Here is a 24322-nt window from a genome sequence, read left to right on the forward strand (position 1 = left end):
CACTACTGTACTATGTCCAGAGTCCATAAAATACAAATGTTAGTTTAATAAAAATCCACTTTTCTCTGACTGGCATGAAATTGGATTGAGCCTGTGCTCCTGAAATTTCTGTGTCTCAAATATCTACACACACACACAGCAGGACCATTGAGCACTTGTATTAGAAAAGTGATAGAGGCAGGAGACAGGAAGGGCACTGTTTGTTTTTAAAGGAAGTGGTTATGTTAGCTAACACTGACTACTGCATTCATTCATATACAATTCCCACTCTCCCTTGCTGTTCTGTTTTCTTACAGTAACTCACTCACTATTTCTGATTTTTCTCAGGTTGATGAGCAAAAAACAAAAATATGAAGATGAGTCTGAACTCTGTATTGATGGTTTAGTAGAAAAGGAGGACCAGTCAGAGAGATCTGAGGTGTGTGTCTCTGTGTATGTACATATGTACCTGCATATAACTAATGATAGTACTTACATGCTGTATGTGTGGATGTTTAAAAAAGTTGCTGGTTCTTTGACTGTGGGACACAACAGCTTCAGCAAACTCATCTGGAATCCTAGCAGACTGTATTTTTTATTATTTTATTTTTTATTTATTTATTTTTACATTTATTTAAAAGTTTTATTTATAGATATAGTGTGTGAGTATTTGACATTTCTGCATTTTTTATCCTTCATTTTTTTTTGTTTAAAGTGCTTGTGTTTAAAAGCAGTGGTCTAGGCACTATTAAGAAACCCTGTCTCAGACAGAGACATAAGTCTTGTGCTTGTTTAATTTATAAAGTTTTGCAATGACTTAGATGTTAACATGTTTCCCTGTGGATACATTCTTACATTCTTTTACATTTTGTGGAGTAGCTAGGTTAACCAAGAAATGCTGGGTAATGTAACCTAACCAGCTAGTGAACTAAAACCAGAACCAAAAGATTACATTTCTGTACCTGAAATAACAGCAGGTTTGTGTGTATGCAGGAATTTCATGTGCAGGGTTATTCTAAGTAATAGCATGCTGCTGCTAAATGACTTTAATGGAAGCCAAATGTTAATGTGTGTGTTATAGCTTGCATTTATCGTTAGCTAATATGCCAAGGGCATTTTTTAAACACTACAGTCTTCTGTGAGGGTTTCCTAAACTCCTGAATTTTAAACCTTTGAACTCCAGTCTGCCCTTGAGCACTGGGCACCTTATAGAAGCAATCATCAAGAAGATTTTCTTCTTCTTCTTCTTCTTCTTCTTATTATTATTATTATTATTATTATTCAAAGGGATTAGATTATGTGATTTTAAACAAAGTTGTTCCAAATGTTTATGCCAGGATAGGAACATGACAGATGCATAACATCTTTACCTCAAAATTTGTAATTACAGTATACTCTTATTCACCACTATTTTTTTCTATGTGAACCTTTTTGTTTGACAGTAACTTTACGTGTATGCACAGATACACTATATGGCCAGATGTTTGTGGACACCTGACCATCACACCTATATGTGGTTCTTCCCCAAACTGAATGTCTTTGTACACTGTAGCATTACAATTTCCCTTCACTGGAACTAAGAGGCTCAAACTTGTTCCAGCATGACAATGCCCATGTGCTCAAAGCGAGCTCCATGAAGACATGGTTATGGTTGGAGTGGAAGAACTAGAGTGTCCTGCACAGACCCCACTGAATACCTTTGGGATGAACTGGAACTGGAGCCTCCTCAACATCCCGACATCACTAATGCTCTTGTAATTGAACGAACACAAATCCCCACAGCTACGCTCCAAAATCTAGTGGAAAGCCTTACCAGAAGAGGGGAGCTTATTATATTAGCAAAGGGGGAATAAATCTGAAATGGGATGTTCAACAAGCACATTTGGATGTGATGGTCCACAAACATTTGGCCATACAGTGTACTGACATGTACGACCTGTTCTTTTTTGATAGATAGGTTGGTTTCTGGTCCTTGATGAAGGGATTGTTAATCATAAAAGCTAACCATATTTCTGTCATGTCACCACTATTGGGTACCTGCATCCACGTGCGTGTCTGCTGTATGACGAATACTTTTGTTTAACGCATTCGATCCCATCTGTTTGTCTTAACCAACTTTCTGTTGCTCTTTAGGCTGAAGATGTGCAAAAGAAGCTGATTAAGATAGAAGAGAAGTTTAAACATGAGATGCAAGCTAAGGATGAACTGGAAAACAAATGCAGGTACAGCTCATTAAATACACACACACACACACACACACACACACACACACACACACACACACATTTAGACTGTGAATGAAATCATAAAATCATCTGCTGATGTGTTTTTCATTTTTACAATTTTACCTCAACAGAAGTGCAAACGAGCGACTAGATAAACTGTCCAAGGAGCTTGAAGAGGAGGTAAGAAGGTGCTCAAACCATTATTCAGCAAAAGAAGAGTAAACATAACCATGACTCACTCATACTACTACCCTTAATTTGTTCTGGCAGCATGAAGGATGGAGGAGCTTGCAATTTTTCAAAATTGCCCTCTTCTGTTTACGTGCCTTAAACATGAATGAGTACAGCTAAACGGTCTCATTTGCCAACAAACATCACTGTGAAAGTGAGTGTGCAAAACAATTTAGTGCAATTGTGATTTAGCCAGTTCAAGTAGTTTTCCGTAAAAAAAAAACAACAACTGCAAATTGCATCGCAAATTTTTAAAAAGCCGCAGCAAATTCAAGCATTTTTAACCGCAACAATCACAAAAACAAATGTGAAATCTGTAACTAAAGCAGTTTCTTCAGTTCAGTGGTTATAAACACACTCCCTATTTGTACTGCCTTTTGGAATGACTGACTTTTGTGTAATGTGAGAGATTGATCTAAATATCTAACTGTAATTTTCCCATTTCTTAAACGAACATACAGCACAAGCAAGCATATGGTGACATTTTCTGTGAGATGTTTATTTGACATTTATGGAAGGAGTCACCAGTGTCAGTGCTTTGTAGCACCACCATAGGAGACTCGTGAGGACAGAGGCACTTTTTCAGTTTTTCAGTTACTAACTTGACATCTCACAATATAAAATGTGACTATAAATGGGAAAAAAGTATGATACCTTTCTTTAATAAATAAAAAAGTAATCAGTGCTAAGTTACTTTGTTGTAAGAGGAATAAAACACCTTGTATTAGGAATGAACATGATATTACAGAAAAATTATCAAAGGCAGAATAGTGTAATGTGGTATGATGCCAATACCACCCTGAAATGGATGATTTTTTCAATAACAGCATGTCCTGAAGTGGTTTATTCCTTACATAGTACCTATAATTTGTATTTTAGTCAAACGGCTGATTTGCTGCATTGTGTACATATGAAGTACAGAGTTTACAAACGCATGAATGCAGCTATAACCACTCTGCAAGTAATAAAACAGTAGTAAAAGAAAGACTAAATGGTTATGGATTGTAATAAGTAAATGTAAGGCACAATTGGACCCAAATGTTAGTTTGACAGGCAGTAAGTGTGTATTTAATATTTTCGGAATACCTTTCTTAACACATTTATTGAACTTTAATCTGAATGGTTATTGTACAGCGTGTATAACATGAGACCAAATCTGTGTCGTGGTGTTTGGTGTTCTGGCTTTTAGTGCTGTCTCATGACCAGGAAGTGTCAGCCAAGGAAAGCTTTCAGTTTATAGCTATATTCTGAATGCTATAAATGCAACCATAAGTGAAACTGGATTGTATTTGTTCTCAACTGAGGTGTTTTATCCACCTGTGGTAGACACAGCTGATTTTTGTTTGCGTCAACTGGTCCTGACTGTAAGCTTCTAAATTACCGGTGCCGTACTTTTGGAAGATTTTTGGCAATCTAAAGTAATTAAATCTGCCTTGTCATATGTATTGGATTTCTACTGAATAGTAATTTTCTTTTTTTCTGCTTTTCACTGTTTGTATAGATGAGTGCGAGGAACAGAGCAGAGGATTCCCTAAGGAAACTGGAACGAGAGAAAGCCCTGCTGCAGCTCCAGAGCTCAGAGAGCCTGAGAAAGGCTGAACACGAGACAGAGAGAAAACGAGGCTTAGAAAACGAAGGTGAGTCCACTTCAGAAAGCATTTAAGGGCATTAACACTGCCCATTCTCTATTCAACATCTGACTATAATTTAATGCTTATTACTGTCACTTGAGGATTAAATACTAATCACCAAACACGGCTGCTGGCAAGCTAAACATTTCCGTGTCTGAACACTGACCCAACTGTTTACAGACTGTTCTGACCATTGAACCTCTTCCTTGCTCCTAGTCATGGTGAGAATTATATTAGCTGACGTCCACTTGCTAGTGGTCATATCCATTTGCTTCATGTTTTCACACACCTATGAAGAATTAGTTCAACTAACACTCTGTGTTTTGCAGTGAGCAGCTTGAAAGATCAGCTGACTGAGCTGAAAAAGAAGAGCCATAACTCACAGATCTCCACTGAGAAAAATATCCATCTAGAGAGACAGGTCAGTGTGTGTTGAAGGATTTCACAGGAACAAACATCATCTATTATTAGCACACATAGGACTCTGTGATTGTGTAGGTGCAAGTGTAACTTGCTGGTATAACACCAATGCATTGCTCATTTGTTTGGTTGGAAGTCTGGAAGTCTTCATGGTCCAAAATGTGCTGTCTGTGGTGATGTGAGTGTCATTCAAAATCTGTCAGAATTTGAAAAAATTGCAATTAAGTTTCCACCAGTTTATACCATAGCGCTGTTTAATTATTGATTCTGATTGGTCAGAAGGTGTTTCTGACCAGATTTCTATAAATGCAGCTCTGACAGTAGTTCCAGCTGCAAGGAAAATTAAATTTTTTATTTTTTATTTTTATTAATGCACTTATTCTAATAATCAACTTTGGTCCTTAGATACCACTGTGTTCATTCATTCATATTCATTGCTTTATCTTGGGAACTCAGGAGAATTCACCATGTATGGGATGCCAGTCCACCACAGGGCAACACATACACACACACACACACACACACACACACACATTTGCACCCATAGGCAATTTAACATAATCAATATAATTTCTAGCAAAACTAAATACAACAACTGACAAATCTGCCATGATGTAGACGAGGAATTAATTGCTATAAACAGTATGCCCTAGAGGCTCATACATAACTGAACATCCACAAATAAGCTAGAAAACACATTTGTTGTATATCAGCCAGCCAGTTATTTCTATCAAACTACTAAAAGTGTAATTGTATGTCATTATTTTTAAAATGTCACTGCACTGAAATGTACACACACGGATTTTAAAGAAAATGAGCTGATTTGATTAGATGCTTGATCTGGATAATATATGCATTCTAACCCTCCCCACACACATGCCCATGCCATCACCAATTTAAAGTTTTTTTTGTTTGTTTTTAAGGCATTATATGGATTAGTACTCCATTACATTTCAGAATGAATGCCCCATGCACTACCTCAAGCTCTCTTAGATCGACTAATCAAGCTTTTCAAAATGTCCTATGATCCCAGTTAAGGGTGAAGGGTGACCGTCCTTTTTCATGGAATAGTCTGGCCCCTTAATCAGGTCGTCCCCTAATGTCTGGATATTAAATACCCATCTTTTCCCTTTGCTCAGCTGTGAGATGTGTGGTATATGGTGATGCAATGGTGTGCATTTTCTATTGTCTTTTTTATTTATTTAATTAATATTTTATTTTTTTCTGTCTTTTAATTATTGTTATTGACCAAGTTCAGTACTATTTTTATTTTTTAAAAATGTAATGAACTTCTTTTTTTATCATCTTTATTTTATTAGCTTGAGTGATTTTATCTGAGCTTTTGTTCAGCATTTCAGTCAACATTTGCTGTTTTTAAATGTACTTAACAAATAAACTTATCGACTTGCATGAAATGATTTGGTACATGATGGTATCTGATAAAATACTGGGTGAACTACATGCATTCTCTGCCCACCTCCCTTCTCTCCTTCACTTTTTCTTTCTTTTTTTTCTCTCCCTCTGTAGCTGGAGGAGGTGAGTGCTAAGCTGCAGGCAGAGGTGGAGGAGTCAGGCCGAGTGAAGAAAGCTCAGGCCGAGGCAGCGAGACAGGCGCAGCAGCTGGAGCTTTTACTCAGGGAGCTGCAGGAGAGACTGGTCCAGCTGGAGAGCAGCCGACTTGGCCTGGAGCAGGACAACCTCAGCCTGCAGAGTGCCCTAGAGACTGAGAAGAGGGAGCGCAGTCTCAGCTCTGAGAACATCACTGAGCTGCAAGGTGAAGGAGAATAAGTATTAGGGAGACAGTGAGGGAGTGGATGAGGAAACATTTAGGGATTGTGGAAATAAAGTAGTGAGGAACGGGTAATCCTGGGCTGTTTGCAGGTTCTACACTTAACTTCATGTGTATTAAGGAAGAAATGATTAAGGGGTGTGAGAAAGGGAGAAAAATTAGGTATTGAGGGAGTACAGGAGGGAGTAGGCTAAGGAGTGACTGAGTAGTTGAGCACCTAGAGTATTCAGTAAAAGAGTCAGTGAGGATGAGGTGTAGGTGCGGTAGATAAGGAGGATATGCGCTGACACTGTGAGGGAGTGTATAAGGATAGGCTCAGGGATAAAGACAAATTTTGTTTAAGTCAAGAAGGATAAACTGAAGGATTGAGGATTGAGTTTGGAATGAGGGAGGGTGAGCAAATGAACTGACGGACTGAGGGAGGAAAAATGTGGGAGGGTTGAAGGATGAAAGAACTGAGTGAGTGACAGAGTTTGGGCTGGAGTGAGTGAGGGAGGGTAGGAATTAAGTGAGTTTAATTAAGTGAGTGAGGATGGGGTATAGATTATAGGTACTTCAGGAAGAATAGGACTGAAGCTGTGAATAAGCAAAATAGTAAGGGTAAAGGGTGTAAAGAATGTTGGAGTATGGCAAGGAAACATTTAAGATAAAGTGAAAAAGGAGAAAAGATTAGTGAGTGAGGAAGGGATTAAGTAAGTGAGGTAGGTAGTGGGGAGGAAGTTGCAGAGTGAGAAAATCAGTGACGTTGGAGGAGAAAGGGAGGAATTGATAAAGTAAGGTAGGCTCTGAAGAAGTAAGTGAGAAATGGAGGAAGAAAGAAAGTGAATGAGGTCTTGAGTGAAGGAGACAGTATCGGGGAGTGACTAAGGATCTGAGTGAAAGAAAGAATGAGAGAGGACTGATTTGAGACTGATGGAGTGATGGAAAGTGAACGACTAATGGAGGAAGTAATGGAGGGAGGGTGAGGTTGTTTGTTGGTGAGTGAGGGAATGAATGTACAGACATGCATGAATGTGCAGACAAGCATGGGAAAGGAAATTTAAGAGCGAGGAAGTGGACAAGTTAGAGTAAGATAGAGTAATAAAATGAGGGAATATGTGAGAAAGATTGAGATTGGGAGAAGGAGGAATGGAATGAGTGGGTCAGTGAGACAGAATGATAAAATAAAGGGATATGTGGGTATTAAGTCAGAGGAGGTTGGAAGAGAATAACCCACTCGGCTGTAACAGTGTGAAAGTGTGCTTGGTTTGGTGTGTAGAAATGAGTGTGTAATATGTTCCCCCTCTTTCCACCCTCTCTCTGCGACACACACACTGGGCCCTTGTTCCTTCGTGCTGTATAGTGCTGTTGTGTTTGGGTGGAGTATCTCATGTGGAGAGTAAACACTGCTATTTTGGGTGCCGGGTCCACTGGCAGGTAGCTGGCGTTACGTCTCAAAGGCCGGAGTATTTCTTCATTAAATGTCTTTCTCTTTCTGTTTCTTTCAGTGTGTGTCTCAGGTCTGGAGGAAGAATTGAAGCAAACAAAGAACTTGCTCTCTAAGGCTGAGGGTGAGAAGAGACAGCTACAGGAGGAACTGACTAACTTGGAGAAGGTGTGTGTGTGTGTGTGTGTGTGTGTGTGTGTGTGTGCGTGTGTGTGTAACCTGTGTTGTTCTCTGTGTACAGTTAAGGAGTCAGCAAGAGATCGACTTTAGCTTCAAGCTAAAATCTGTTCAGCAGCGATTAGAGCAAGAGGAAGAGGAGCACAACGCTGCAAAAACCCGACTCGCTGACCACAGCAAGCTCAACCAGTCCATTGAGGAGGCCAAGTCTGAAGTGCTAAGGGGTAAAAATCCAAACAATCTGACATGACTTAAATAAATGTACAGTTGTAATAATTCACTCGTGTGAAAGTAACAGTCAAGAAAATTCCTCAAGTAAGAGTAAATAAGGTGAAAACCTTAAAAATGTTCCATGTCTGAGGAACTCATGCTGAAGTGAATACCACCTCCATTATGAACTGTATATATAAAGAAAGATAACGTTAGCTGGCTAGCTTACAGGTTTCAAGCTACATCATTAGCTATCTAAATACGATGCCATGAGCATTACTGTAGCAGCACTTACATAACACAACAGGCAATCACTACTGAACACTAAAGTGACATCTTAAGTTTAATACAGCGCTTTCATACTCTAAAACTGTAAAAGGCTAGCTAGTCTAGCTTAGTCAGCTAGCCGATGACTTGGATGCTGAGATGTGAATCACAAATATCTCCACAGGTTTTGGCTTGCATAATTTGCAGATTATTATCACACTGATTTCTTTATTTTCATTGGGCCTTGAACATCATGAAATATATATGGGTAAATTTTAAACATGCTGTGCATGCTAGATGGCCCAAGGATATCTCAGAACTAGAAGCATTCTACAAGGAAGAGTGGGTGAAAATTCCTAAAACAAGAATAGAAAGATTCCCAGTTGGCTACAAAAAGTATTTGCAACCTGTGATATACCTGTGATATCTGCCAAAAGGGGTGTTACTAGGTACTGACTTGGCACATGTCAAAATTACTATTTAAATTATTTACATTTTTTTTTTTCAATTTTAATCAAATATAAAGTAACTGTGCATTAATATTTGCAGAAATATTCTTCTTTTTTTTGATAGTTTGCTGCAGAGGTTCTGTTTACTTCTTTTTAAAAATGAACAAAATATGTGATTTGGCCAGGGGTGTCCAAACTTTCACATATAACTGCAGTTCGTTACATTTCAACCCTGGTAAAAAAAATAAATAAAAAAAATACAAAATATAATAAAACTTAAAACTAAAAACTAAAAACTAGAAAAAAAAAAAACTTGTTAAACAACCGGTAAGTATACTCATTAAAATCCATAAATCACATGAGCATCAGCTTACAGTTTATGACATCATCACACAAACTATTATCTGTATTTTGAAAATACAGAACACAAAAGCATTTACAAATTGCAATACATACAGGTGTGCTCTTTTCTATGAACCTCCAATAGAAGTTGCAACTGTGGATCCTCAAAGATACAATACAGTTGAATAATAATAAAAAAAAACACTATTTCTCTCTATAATACACAGTCTAGCTCATATTTCATATATGGTGTGAAGATGTAGCTGGTGTCACATTTCAAAGTATTTTACCTCAGAAAGGTTAAACAGAAAATAAAAATAATAATAAAAAAATTCATTAGTGCAAAGTGGTGCTTGGAAGTTTGAACCCTTTAAATGTTTCTATATATCTGAATAAATATAACCCAAAACATCATCAGAAGTCCTAAAAGTAGACAAAGAGAACCCAGTTAAACAAATGAGACAAAAGCTTTACTCGGTCATTTATTTATTGAGGAACATTAAATATCTGTGAGTGGCAAAAGTATGTGAACCTCTAGGATTAGCAGTTAATTTGAAGGTGAAATTAGAGTCAGATGTTTTCAATCAATGGGATGACAATCAGGTGTGAGTGAGCATCCTGTTTTATTTAAAGAACAGAGATCTATCAAAGTCTGATCTTCACAACACATGTTTGTGGAAGTGTATCATGGCATGAACAAAGGAGATTTCTGAGGCCCTTAGAAAAAGAGTTGTTGAAGCTTATCAGGCTGGAAAAGGTTACAAAACCATCTCTAAAGAGTTTGGACTCCACTAATCCACAGTCAGACAGACTGTGTGCAAATGCAGGAAAATCAAAACCGTTGTTACCCTCCCCAGGAGTGGTCGTCCAACAAAGATCACTCCAAGAGCAAGACTTGTAGTCCGCAAGGTCACAAAGGAACCCAGGGTAACTTCTAAGCAATTAAAGGCCTCTCTCACATTGGCTAATGTTCATGAGTCCACCATCAGGAGAACACTGAACAACAATGTTGTGCATGACAAGGTTGCAAGGAGAAAGCCACTACTCTCCAAAAAGAACACTGCTGCCTGTCTGCAGTTTGCTAAAGATCATGTGGCTAGATCCAGAAGGCTACTGGAAAAATGTTTTGTGGATGGATGAGACCAAAAGAGAAATTTAGGTTTAAATGAAAAGTGTTATGTTTGGTTAAAGGAAAACACTGCATTCCAGCATAAGAACCTTATCCCATCTGTGAAACACGGTGCTGGTAGTATCATGGATTGGTCCTGTTTTGCTGCATCTGGGCCTGGACGGCTTGCCATCATTGATGGAACAATGAATTCTGAATTATACCAGCAAATTCTAAAGGAAAACGTCAAGACATCTGTTCATGAACTGAATCTCAAGAGAAAGTGGGTCATGCAGCATGACAACGACCCTAAGCACCTAAGTCATTCTACCAAAGAATGGTTAAAGAAGAATAAAACTAATGTTTTGGAATGGCCAAGTCAAAGTCCTGACCTTAGTCCAATAGAAATGTTGTGGAAGAACCTGAAGCAAGCAGTTCATGTGAGAAAATCCCCCAACGTCCCAGAGTTGAAGCTGTTCTGTACTGAGGAATGGGATTAAATTCCTCCAAGCCGAAGTGCAGGACTGATCAACATGTACCGGAAACGTTTAGTTGCAGTTATTGCTGCACAAGCGGGTCACGCCAGATACTGAAAACAGAGGTTCAACTACTTTTGCCAATCACCGATATGTAACATTGGATCATTTTCCGCAATATATAAATGACCATGTATAATATTCTTGTCTCATTTGTTTAATTGGGTTCTCTTTATCTACTTTTACGACTTGTATGAAAATCTGATGATGTTTTAGGTCGTATTTATGTAGAAAGATAGAAAATTCTAAAGGGTTCACAAACTTTTAAGCACCACTATATGTGGATCCACATGACAGAAATCCTTGAATAAATGCTTCAGTAGAGCAGTAAGTGTGCAGTATGTGCAGTGTGATGGCTATTGGTGCTTTTGAATGGTAAAATAATGTGTGTGTGTGTGTGGTGTGTGTGTGTGTGTGTCACAGACATGGAGCGTAAGCTACAGGACGAGCGCTCCGCTAAGCAGCAGCTGGAGAATAAGCTGATGCAGCTGGAGAAACATAACTCGGTCCTGGACTGTGATTATAAACAGGCACAGAATGAGCTCCAAGAGCTTCGCTCACACAAGAACAAGCTCACAGAGGAGGTCTGTCTGTCTGCCTGTCTGTCTGACTGACTGTAACATGTTGACTGTACTCAGATATGATAGATGTAAGGGATAAAACTAATATCTATCAATAGCTTGACAATTAAACTATTAGGGTTGAACAATGCATTATAAGTTACAAAACTAAAAAAAAAAACCCACAAAACTTACAGTTCTGTCATCAGTCCTTTTGTGTAATTTGTTTTTTGTTTGGACGATGTGTGCTTAGTCTATTACTTTGTATTTTGTGGGGGGAAAAATTATGATAACCCACATTGTACGCATTCATTACACCCAGAGACTGTATGTGCCAGTTTCAGTGAAGCAGTCTGAAAAATCAGCTCAGATGGAGATCAAATCTAGGGGGTATTTCACTGTATAACCACCTGACGTGACTGTCACTGATAGGCTACATGATTCTACAGTCATACCATTCTGCATATATTTTGTACAACAATCAGTGGTCCTGATGTGCTTGGTTCCACAAAAATCCCAAATAATCCCTCTTAAGACATTTGTTAACAGCAAATAATCTGATATGGGTACCAAGAATGAAACTTTATATTTTATTGTCATTTTATCTTACTTACACTTACTTATGTGTTTGCTATTGCTTGGTTAGAAGAGTTGGTAATGTAATGTTTTTGCAAGGTGACAGAAGAATCAGTGTCCGTTGATATACAGTATAGTATCAACTTGTCAAATAGACCACATGAGCCTTTAATATGTATGTTTGTGTGTGTGTGTGTGTGTGTGTGTGTGTGTGTGTGTGTGTGTGTGAATGCAGCTGGATTTGCTGACTGTGAGAGTGGAGCAGGAAATGCAGCGTCGGAATCTGTCCCAAGCTGATCTGAAGGCTCAGAGGAACGAAGTCAGCACGCTGCGCTCCTCTGAGAAACAACTCAAACAAGAACTCAACCACCTGCTGGAGCTCAAACTCAGCATGGAGAAACAAAACCAGGAGCTACGCAGGTGTGTGTGTGTGTGTGTGTGTGTGTTTGTGTGTGTGTGTGTGTGTGTGTGTGAAATAATATTTTTTGCCAAACCAAAATTTTTTTCATCTTGTCATGTCGACATGTCTAGTGTTTGCTTCTATTATGATCATAAACCATCACTTGATCACCTCAAACCAAACAGAGAAATGAAAAGTAATCTCCAGTAGACTTGCCAGTGTGGTTTCTGACACTGTATGACACTCTGTAAAAAATAGGCAAAAGGACACCTAATGCTAAAACCAATTGGAGTTGCCATCTTGGACACAGAATCACTTTTTTATTCAGCACCACATTCATCATCACTCCATGCAACAATCAGTAATAGACAGGTCTGAAGGCAGAATTCTTTCAAGTGATTAAATGATAATATAGTTTCAATTTTAATGTGTGTGTTTTATTATTAGGCTTTTATTAGGCTCCTAGCAGGAGTTTAAAGTTTTTGTCCTTGTCTAATCAGGGAGAGAGAAGTTGCCGATACACATCTGAAGGAGTTAAAGGATCAGCTGGAGGCAGAACAATATTTCACAGTATGTTTGGCATATTTTGTGTCCTCTCTATGTTCTAATGCTTTTATTTAGAATTATCCTGAATGACAAAGTGCTGCTAGTATTTTAGTATTTTAAAGGTGCATTTACATATGCAGTGTTTAGTCTGTTTGATTGGAACCCTGGTGTGTTTTCCTCTTTGATGCGGTACACAGCAATCACACTCAGTTGCAGACCAAAATGACCAAGAGCTGAGCAAAGTGGTCTCTATCCTTTACTAGTCAAACTCTAGTGCAGTTTGACTGCAGTGAGAAAGCGATCTGATTCTGAATCAACCCAAATAGAGGAAGTGAACCAAACATGCTGTGTGTTTTGGGGACCTTGTCATGTTACAGAGAGACCATTAAGTGCTCTGTCCTGAAGACTGCCCCATGTCAGAAAGCTTAAAGTTATAGCTTTACAACTGTTACAAAGCACTGACACTGGAGACTCCTTCCATAAATGCTAAATAAACATCTCCTTATATGGCGTGTCCTGCATACAAGTCCCTGTGTGAGTTGTTACTCACTAGCAATGATAACTTATTAGAACGAGCACATTAATATAAAGCTGCTATTTGATTTAAAGCTAGAACTACTGTCAGAGCTGTTATTATAGAGAATACACCTTGTCACCAGTCAGAATCCAGAATTCAAGAAAGCTGTGGTAAACCAGGTTAACTCAACTACTGCAGTCCAGACATAACATATAACACACAAATACACCTGTTATTCAGAGAGGCATATTTAAAAGAATAGCAAATAATTGGACTGTTACAGTACAGCAGTCTATAAAATCTCTTTTTGTGCTTGCAGAAACTATATAAGACTCAGATTCGAGAGCTGAAGGAAGACTGTGATGAAAAGACTAAACTCTACCAGGACGCACAGCGGAGACTGGAGGACCTTCAGGAGGAGCGGTATGTTTATGTGTATTTATTATACTTCCTGAAATATGCCCTAACAATTTGATACACTACATCTGACTCTAATACTCAAATTACTCCAAATGGCCATGAAGTATCAGGAGTATCATGTCTGTAGGTAAATATGTTGGATCATTTTCAATAAACTCGGAGCTCAAGATTAGAGAATCATCTTGAGTTGTTGTCTATCCACTCATTTAACTTCCAATACCTTTGATAATCTCTGATATGGCCCTTTATCCTGTCGGGACTAGCCATTAAAAATGGGTGAATTGTGGCCATAAAGAGAAGCACATACACAGTAATAATCCTCAGATAGGCTGTGGCATTCAAATGATGCTTAATTGATATTAACAAGCGCAATGTGTGCCAAGAAATCATTCCCCACACCATTACACCACCACCAGCAGCAGCCTGAACCCATGGATTTATACTGTTGACTCCGAATTCTAAATTCGACCATCTGTTGTGCATCCTGAGATGCTTTTCTGCTCACCACACTTGTAAAGAGTGATTATTTGAGCTACCATAGCCTTCATGTCAGCTTGAACCAGTCTGGATATTCTTGACACCAACAAGTCACTAAGATCACAGTTTGTTCTCATTCTGATGCTTAATGTGACCATTAACTTAAGCTCTTGACCTGCATCTACATGATTTTATAGATTGTGCTGCTGCCACATGATTGACAGACTGGATAACTGTATGAATGAAATGGTTTAACTACCATCATTTAATCTGTTGCTATGTACACTTTGTATTTATCAAAGTAGTTTGTATTGTGACTTAAACTTTACATGTTACTCATCTGAATATTTATTCAGATGAGTAATTGAACTTTTATTTGAGTAAAAAATATATGTATTTACCACCCCTGAGTAGAAATAATGTGAAAATATGTTAATACTTGCACTATGGCTTAATCCCATCTGTATTTGTCACCAACTGTGTTATTAGTTTCATCCAGTAAAATTCCACTTTAGTTTTGGTATTAGTTAGGTTGCACTGTTCATATACTGAGGTTGTATAGCATCTAGCATCTATACTCCATCTAGTGGCACTCACTGTTCATTAATCGGGAGATTTACAGCATACTAATGAATCTAATCCACTGGGTAGTAATCAGGGAGTTGATTAAATACTCACTAAGACAAGCCATAATGAAGTGTGTGCATGTGCATGTGTATTTGTGCAGGGACTCTCTGGCCACACAGCTGGAGGCGAGCCTGACAAAGGCCGACTCAGAGCACTTGGCACGCTCCATTGCTGAGGAGCAGTACTCAGACCTGGAGAAAGAGAAGATTTTGAAAGAGCTGGAGGTCAAAGACATGATGGCCAGACACCAGCAGGAGCTCAGTGACAAGGACAACACTATCAGCTCGGTGAGACAAAGACAGATACACGCTGTCTCAAAGTGGCAAAGTTTTGCAGTTCTCATTTGCACATGAAATCCTACCAAGTGAAAATATGAATTTATCAAACCTCATTATAAGATTCATTCATTCATTCATTTAAATAAATGATTTAAATATGCTAAATTATCTGTAAATGAAACAAGACAATCACAAGCATAAAATTTAAATAAGCTCAAGAAATAAGTTTATTACTCTTTTATTTGTTTTGTGATATTCTCATAAAGAGAGACTAGATAAATGTAATGAGAAATGATACATTTTTTGACCTGATTGGACAGAGCATGTAATTTCTATATCTGCAGCTCTGACATTAGTTCTAGCTGCAAGACAAATCACAGGTTTATCTTAATGCACTTGTTCTAATACATTAAGGATTATATGTAATACTGTAGAACCCTGGTGTGGATGTATGCAGAGGAAGACTCAGGAGGCAGGCAGAACGTCAGCTAAGCTTGGCACTCGCATTTATTTTCACTGTGCTTTTCAGCACACTTTCCAAAACTCAATCCAAAAAAATGACAAACCAACAATAAAAGGGGGTTGTCACTAGCTCCCGTCTTTTGCCCCATTCAAGTTTAAGGTTCATGATCAAACTCCGCACATGTACGGGTGTGTGTGCGACACTGTGTTGACTTTTTAAAGTTCACACGAAAACGGACAGACCCATCAGCCTTGGGCACCAAGACCACCAGCCCACTCCAGTCACTGTGGAATTCCGCGATTACTCCCATGTCAAGGATAGCCTTGAGTTCCTCCCGAACCACTTTTTTTGTGTTTGGGTAAATGATAGGGGCAGCTACATACACCCACACCTATAGGAGTCTTGATTTGGTGCCCTATGAGAATTCCTGTTGTAATCTGGTAACCTGCACTCTCTGGGATGGTGAGAGGTGTTCTCCACAGGGGACTGTTGTGAATTGGACCTCACCTTTAAAACATATTTGACATGCATCGCCTCTGTCTGTTCGCCTGACCTCATAGTCAATTTCACTGACTCGCCATGTGACCTCAAAGGGTCCTTGCCACGTCCCGTTTAATTTAGAGCTCGATGCAGGTAGCAAAACGAGCACCTTCTCCTGGTATAAATTCCCATAGCTGAGTATCCCTGCAATACAGTCAAGATTTTTGTTCTTGAGACTGGCGCAAATTCACCTGTGTTACGTGTCTTAAGGTACGGAGTTTTGCTTTCAGGTCCAGAACGTACTGAATTTTGTTTTTTCTCTTAGAAGGCCCCTCCTTCCCTAATGACAACTAAGACACCACGATGCTTGCGCCTGTACAATAATTTGAATGGGGATAACCCTGTGGAGGCTTCCGGGACCTCAAGTACTGCAGACAACAGGGGTTCGAGTCCCAGTTCCGAACATCATCGTGAACAAACTAATGAATCGTATTACTCTCCGTCTGCAGCTAGCGCTTAACTGTGCCCCCTCTGCCACAAATACGCTTTAGAATTTCCAGCACAGTAAAGTTTTCAGGACAGACAGCTTGGAGCTTTGCATTTTCTCAGTAACATGGCAAGCAGCATTTTTATGTCTTTCTTCAAGAAACAGGCTGGTGAGGGATTGATGGTTTATTACGTAATTAAGAACAGGTAACTTGTTTTATAGACATTCCACAACATTAACTGTAACAATAAACAGATAATCAGTTCAATGTGTTCTCTGATAAATAAAAATAGTTCCTATTGAAAAATTAGAGGACAAAACACTTTTTGTGCTGTTTAATTGGAAAATAATAAACTTTAGGGTGTTAACAGCATCATGCCACCCCGTTGTTGACCGTTTTTCCTATAACAGCATACACTGTTGTGTTTTATTCCTTACAAAGCCTAGACAGATGTTGACTCATTGGTCCATGCATCGGTTTCTTATGATGTTTACTATTTAGCAGTCAGAGGGTGGATGCAACAACATCAAAGGAAATGATAGAGAACAAGAGGTTAAGTGATATACAATATGTAAACAATTTAACCTGTCATTTAGCATCAGTTAACGTTGTAACGTATTGGAAACCACAAAAATAGCAATTAAACTGAGTACATTACCTTTGAGCATTTCATATGGACCTACTGTGTACCTTACAAGTATTTGATTTTGTAATGGCACAACATCTATATGCTGCTATGTTGCTCTGATTTTGTGCAATTTTTGTTTGCTTTTGGGATTCATGAAATGACTCTGATCTCCATACATCTTTAAATTGAACTTGCATCAGCATAAGCCGTTAAGTGAGTAATGACGCAGCAGGTTCGTGTCCCATTTACCATGAAAGACTCAAACACTAGTGCACTATAGGTCATCACCAAAGTACAGATGTAGAGGATTACCAGATCCTTCCAGAGGAGGAAGAGATCAGGACATGTCTTTTACACCTTTCTCAGTTGTGTGTGTGTGTGTGTGTGTGTGCGTGTGTGTGTGTGCGTGCGTGCGTGTGTGTAGCTAGAGGAGTCTAACCGCACTCTGACTGTGGATGTAGCCAACCTGGCCAGTGAGAAAGAGGAGCTGAATAACCAACTAAAAGACCTTCAACAGCGTGAGTGCATCAGTCTTTCCAATATTTTCTCTTATTTTTGTTTTCAACTTTTTGTGTGGGTTTGGGGTTCATATCCGCCCTGTGTGCACAGAGTTTTACATGTGCCCTGCGATGGTTTAGCACCCCGTCCAGGGTGTCCCCTGCATTGTGCATCCACTGATATGGGCTTCATGTTCCCCCACAACTCTGTGTAGTATAAGTGGTATGGAAAATGGAGTGGAACTTTTTGTGTTTATTTCTATAGATGTGTGCTCCAAATAGTTAAATGCAGTTCGTGATCATATTCTTTGGTTGTTTATATATATATTTATGCCTTTTTAATAAATACTTTAAGGAACATAATTGAACCTTAAGGACCAGAGCATTACTCTAAAATACACCACATGTACCTTCCCAGGTACAAAATACAAAAGATGTACCCTTTATTGCACCACCCCAGTGACAAAGAAAAGTACAGTTTAGTACCTTTTTTTCTGAGTGTGTGGTATAGCAGGAATAAAATACACACAACAGAAGTGGTTTTTTTTTTCCTTACATAATATAATCTATCCGAAAATAACAATTTTAACAAGGTAGTAGCTGGTGGTTTCTTCTAGAAAGGTTGAATGGGCATTAAAGGATGATTAAATTAATGCTAATGGCTAATGTTAGTGCTTCTTTGGCAAACACAGAACTGCAAAAAGCCGAAGAGGAAGAGAAGCATGTTAGTGCCATGAAACTGTCATTTGAGAGGCAACTTCAGTCTGAGCGAACACTCAAGATCCAGGTAGGTGTGATCCCCTTACTTCCTCAGTACAGATTTATTTAATAAACATTATTTAAAGGTGTACAATAAAAGTGTATCTGTTTATTGGAGCCATAGAGCTTTTTATTTCTGAATCAACAGTAACTCAGACTTGAAGTTTGGATTAAACCCATTCAATTGAAGTGACCAGTCAAACTGTCTAATAACTAGACCAACTCAATCATCTAAAAAAAAACAACAACCAAACAATATCCTTGATAATGGTGGATTGTGATTTCCACCACTGCAACTAAATGATGAATTCACAGACCCCTGGAAGCACCTTGAGAACCTCTGATTTATTGTATATGGTGTAGCAGACATTTGATCACTTTGTCACACAAGTTTGTGAAAATGTGATACAAGTGCACAGGTGTATTTCAAACACACACAGCAGGTCTTTGATTATAATTTGATAATTGAAATATCAAAGCTGAAGACTTTATACTGATCATATACTGACTTCCTCACAGCAGCGCTGCTTTCTGTGTGTTTCTTTGGCCAAGTTCTGCAAAACCTAACACACTCAAAGCGTAAAATACATCAGGTTCTGAAAAACTGATTCAGAGGTTGGATTTCTCCAGAAAAAAGGAAAAAAAGATGAAAAATTCAGCCAAAAAACGTTTTTCAGATGTTAACATACGGTACTTTGACACCTCTGTTTTAAGAAACATAAATATATTTCACAGGAACAATGTGGGAATGTTTTTTATTTATGTTTTACTCTTCCTTAGGTTATATTCCTGCAAAGATCATGTTTAGAAAGGGATGTTAAAAATAGTCACTCTGCATGTAGATGACCGAAAACCTTGCTAGCTAAATGTGATTTCCTCACAGAGTGAATATCATGTTTTTGGATAGTTATGTGCCATTGTGAAATGGACGTAAATCTAATCAATTCAGTTTGTAATCAGATACCTATTGTACTGTGCTGTTTTCTCCCTTTTTACTTTTAAGGGGAATAGGATTTTAAAATGCTAGAACTCCACTTGTGTCCTCAGTAGTGATACTTGGGATCACCTGGATACATTCCTACTTTGCATGAATTTGTGTGTTTTCCTGTGGAATGTTGCTCAAGAATTGTGAGGTGTAATGCTGGTATGCTTATTGCTATACTCCACCATCCCCCCTCATATTTAGGCTGTTAACAAGCTAGCCGAGATAATGAACAAGAAGGATGTGGTGCGCAGCGTTCACCGTCCAGACGACGGCACTCTGAGAAGGAAGGAGAAGGAAAACAGGAAGTTGCAGCTGGAGCTGCGCTCCGAGCGAGAGAAGCTCAACAGTACCATCATAAAATACCAGAAAGAGATCAGTGACATGCAGGCTGTAAGTAAAAATGCCTCTGAACCCAAATACATATATGTATATGTATATGCAAACCTTCACAATAACTGAAACAACCTGCACTAACATAAACTAGCATTATTAAATATTAATCAAGGCTCCATTTCCTGTGCTACAGTGTGTCCAGTTGAATTTTGAATTCATTTAAATACTGGTGGTTTTGTGTGTCTGTTCCTGTTATAGATGATAACGGATGAGTCGCAGATGCGTGTGGAGCTGCAGATGGCTTTGGACAGTAAGGACAGTGATATCGAGCGTCTGCGCTGTCAGCTAACTTCACTTAGCATCCATTCCTTAGACACAACTAGCATCAGCAGTATGGGCAATGAGCAGGACACTGATGAGCCTTACCCAGGTACCAACAAACAAACAAACACACACACACACACACACACACACAAACATACATATTAAAGGCTCATGATTCACAATTCCCTCCCCCCTTTTCTCTCACCTCCATGGTCCTCTAGCTTTTTCTCTGTGACTTTCCATCATAAATTTTCTGTCTTGCCACACTGAATCTCTGATTATGATGTGTTTCCTGTTTCTTCCTTTTTTAAAACTGACACCTCTACCCCTTCCTTTGTCTCCATGGTCGCACGGCAGTGCGCATCACACAAACACAAACCTCAGAGTCCATGTCGTTCACATACCAGCGAAGCTCCAAGCGGGTGTGTATTGACACCCGGCCAAGCCTCATGTGCCCCCTCTTCCCTTCTGAGCCTGAGGAAGAGAACGATGAGGAAGAGAGGGGTCAGCCTCGGCTGGCTTTGGTTTGTGAGAGGCCAACAAATGTTGAGCCTGCAGGTGACCCTGCATGGAGATGTGCACGTGTGCTTACACACACCAAATGTTTTTAAGATTGCATTGCAAGTCTAGTCACCTTGACTAACAACCACTAGTATGGGAGTATGGGAACAGATTTGTGTCAAACTATTGTACGTAATTAACTCTCTCTCTCTCTCTCTCTCTCTCTCTCTCTCTCTCTCTCTCTCTCTCTCTCTCGCTATATATATATATATATATATATATATATATACACTTGCAGTCGGAAGTTTGCATACCCCTTGCAGAATCTGCAAAATCTTAATACTTTTTACAAAATAAGAGAGATCATAAAAATCCCATGTTATTTTTTATTTAGTACTGTCCTGAATAAACTATTTCACATAACAGATATTTACATATAGTCCACAAGACAAGATAAAAGCAGAATTTTTTTAAATTACCCCGTTCAACAGTGTACATACCCTTGATTCTTAATACTGTGATCCATTACTGTTTTTATGTTTTGTGATAGTTGTTCATGAGTCCCTTTTGTCCTGAGCAGTTAAACTGCCCACTGTTCTTAAGAAAAATCCTCCAGGTCCTGCACATTATTTGCTTTTCCAGCATCTTCTGCATATATGAGCCCTTTCCAGCAGCGCCTATATGATGTTGAGATCCATCTTTTCACACTGAGGACAACTGAGGCACTCGTACACAACTATTACATAAAGTGCAAACATTCACTGACGCTCAAGAAGGCAACACGATGTATTAAGAGCCAGGGGTATGTAAACTTTTGAACAGGATGATCAGTGTAAATTGTTATTAATTTGTTTAAAGATCTTATTTTTTTCATTTAGTACTGCCCTTCAGAAGCTAAATAAGGTATTTACATGTCTTCCAGAGGACAAAATACTTTTTTAATCATGTGTTTGGAGGAGAAACAAAAAGTATAAAGAATACAGACACATTGTTCTAGTACAATGTGTCTGTACAATATGCTTAATATGCCAGAAGACTCTGTTTACCATGTTAGGTATTTGGAGAGCATCAACCTAGCAGGACATTACTAACTTGAAATACTTCGCTCCACATCATTTTTTTATGCCATGATTGAAATCTTGTGAGATAGTGCATTGTTTAATAGTTTTATTATTGAGCTATGAGGTAGATAAGATATTAGATTTTAACCTTCTCATCTAATATCATGACTAGCAATCATGACATTTGGGACAAATCTTATCCCATAAACTGGAGATTCAAAATGACCTGGCTGACTGAAAACCTTCACGTGTGTTTCTAACTCAATTTGTGATTGAGTGTGAGTTCAAACTCTTTGCTTCCTGTTATGATTCATAAACACATCATTTTTCCTGTGTACCACAGATGCTAGTCTGGAGGGCTGGCTGTCTCTTCCAAGCAAGAACACCAAGAGGTTTGGATGGGATAAGAAGGTAAAACAAGTCATAAACATCTTAACTATACCCTTATTTATATCCTCTCTATGTCTCTGAGTATGTGTTATGTCATCTGTGTTCTGTAGTACGTGGTGATGAGCAGCAAGAAGATCCTGTTCTATGACTCAGAGGAAGACCGTGATCAGGCCAAACCATTTATGATATTGGACATCAAGTGAGTCTACACACATCTGCTTCACATGAAATTGAAAATGAATACCATATCCATGATCAATATGTTTATAGAAATATTATTCATTTCTTTATTAGTGCAGTGAGTTATGGTAATAGTAAAATGTAATGTACACAAGATCTATACCAAATAAAAACATGATCATATGAATCATAATGTGATTTTATCGATAAAGTGAGTATTTCGGGTATGGTCAATAGCTACGTATGTGAGTAGTCTGACTGAATGTTGATAACCTCTTATGCATCTTTGATTTTTCATTTAGGGTAGCTTACTTTTTAAAGACAAATGTTTTTTTTTCCTTTCATTAATTTTTTTTTAACAAAACTGTAAATTCCAGTAGTTTCTTCACCCCTCTTAATGTGTTTAATGTGAACTTGCATCTCACTCACACTGAGTTTGCTTACTATGACCCAAATCTGACGTTCTGTGACTCACATGTTGTTTTATATTGACGTGAGTACAAAATATTGGTTTATTTAATCTTTTTCCCCATGTCTTCTTTCAGTAAACTCTTTCATGTACGACCTGTGACTCAAACAGATGTATACCGTGCAGATATTAGAGAGATCCCTCGCATTTTCCAGGTATTGTGTGACATTTTATGTTCTACTTGTTTGTATTGTTTTTCAGTAATACATCTTCTCTTTTAAAAGTGAACATTGACCTGTTACTTGCTGATGACCATTTAGGTTTTACTGGATTTGTTGCATTTGTGGTACAACCTTTTTTGTTCAGTGTGTCAGTGGGAATCATACATTGTAACAACCGTAGCTTTTACTGTCAGCTCGAACCAGATTTTGGCCGCAGAACTGTTGTGTGTGAAAATCCCAGGAGATCAGTTTCTGAAATATTCTGGCCCCAATAACCATAGCAAAGTCAAAGATCAGACCCCCCCTCACACCCCTCAATTCTGATGTTAGATGTGAACATTAACTGAAGCTCTTGACCTGTATCTGCATGATTTTATATATCGCTCTGCTGCCACATGATTGGCTGATTGAATAATTGCATGAATGAGCAGGAGTACTAGTGTTCCTGATAAATCAGTTGCTAAGTGTATGTATTTAAAGTTTCTACAGTATGTATGCCTGTATGTATGTATGTATGTATATATTTGATTGACATCCTTGTCTGTCTCTCTCTCTCTCATCTCTTGTCCCTTTCTGCTTAGATCCTCTATGCCAACGAGGGTGAGAGTAAGAATCAGGAAGCAGCCGTGGAGCTTTCAGTGACTGAGAGATCAGCGTACATCCCTCACAAAGGCCATGAGCTTGTGCCCACACTCTACCACTTCCCCTCCAACTGTGAGGCGTGTGCTCGACCCCTCTGGAATGTCTTCAAGCCCCCTCCAGCTGTGGAGTGCCGTCGCTGCCATGTGAAATGCCACAAAGACCACCTAGACCTCAAGGAGGAAGTGCTTGCACCCTGCAAAGGTCAGGAGGTCGTGCTGGCTGTACACTGTCATTTAGAAAGATTGAATCAGTCAAACTACATAGATGGATGTACATAGTGCGAAAAAAATGTGCAAATTGTTTGATCAGGTAGTGCAGGAAGTGCAGAGAGTATACAAATACATAATGCAGAATTATATTAAGGTAGCTTGTTACACAGTGACGTGAGCAGTAAAAGATTGAGTAGATTGATAAACATTGTTAGTGCATGTATGTGTTCAGAAATTTCTGGCCAGTTGCATTACAGACCATACATATGTGGGTGTTATGTTGGCCAGGTAAGCTGCTGGTGAGGCTTGTGGGTTCCTGAATCTGATGGTCCAGCTTTGATACTGTCGAGCCTCATTCCCAAAGAGAGCAGGGTGAACAGTTCATGAGTAGGTTGGGTGGGAGTCCTTCATGATGCTCCTGGCCTTCTGACATCTTTTGTTGTCAGTGTCCTCCATGGTGGGAAGGTTGGCGTTCTGGACACTTTTCACATCTGTTGAAGAGCTATCCTGTCTGTGACAATGCACACTCAGCACACTATGATGCAGCATGTCAGGATTTCA

At 38.8% G+C, this 24322-nt stretch overlaps 1 protein-coding gene across 3 annotated transcripts in view; it reads left to right on the plus strand.

Annotated features, from left to right (window-relative positions):
• LOC128621366 (rho-associated protein kinase 2) overlaps positions 1-24322 on the plus strand; it is a 60415-nt gene that overhangs the window by 29264 nt on the left and 6829 nt on the right. The window contains exons 10-31 of one of the 3 annotated variants that reach the window (XM_053647087.1): positions 328-418; positions 2113-2201; positions 2336-2384; positions 3937-4072; positions 4396-4487; positions 6014-6260; positions 7763-7869; positions 7943-8102; positions 11214-11374; positions 12162-12346; positions 12827-12896; positions 13709-13812; positions 15014-15200; positions 17675-17768; positions 18440-18534; positions 19693-19881; positions 20083-20254; positions 20506-20706; positions 22054-22121; positions 22211-22299; positions 22826-22904; positions 23492-23753. In XM_053647087.1, the coding sequence (XP_053503062.1) occupies positions 328-418; positions 2113-2201; positions 2336-2384; positions 3937-4072; positions 4396-4487; positions 6014-6260; positions 7763-7869; positions 7943-8102; positions 11214-11374; positions 12162-12346; positions 12827-12896; positions 13709-13812; positions 15014-15200; positions 17675-17768; positions 18440-18534; positions 19693-19881; positions 20083-20254; positions 20506-20706; positions 22054-22121; positions 22211-22299; positions 22826-22904; positions 23492-23753 (2927 nt within the window). Of the gene's footprint in view, positions 1-327; positions 419-2112; positions 2202-2335; positions 2385-3936; positions 4073-4395; positions 4488-6013; positions 6261-7762; positions 7870-7942; positions 8103-11213; positions 11375-12161; positions 12347-12826; positions 12897-13708; positions 13813-15013; positions 15201-17674; positions 17769-18439; positions 18535-19692; positions 19882-20082; positions 20255-20505; positions 20707-21291; positions 21452-22053; positions 22122-22210; positions 22300-22825; positions 22905-23491; positions 23754-24322 lie in introns of those variants that run through there. The other 2 variants (XM_053647094.1, XR_008388268.1) reach the window with 2 other exon arrangements.

Source organism: Ictalurus furcatus, chromosome 2, assembly GCF_023375685.1.
Source record: "Ictalurus furcatus strain D&B chromosome 2, Billie_1.0, whole genome shotgun sequence".
Classification (NCBI taxonomy): domain Eukaryota; kingdom Metazoa; phylum Chordata; class Actinopteri; order Siluriformes; family Ictaluridae; genus Ictalurus; species Ictalurus furcatus.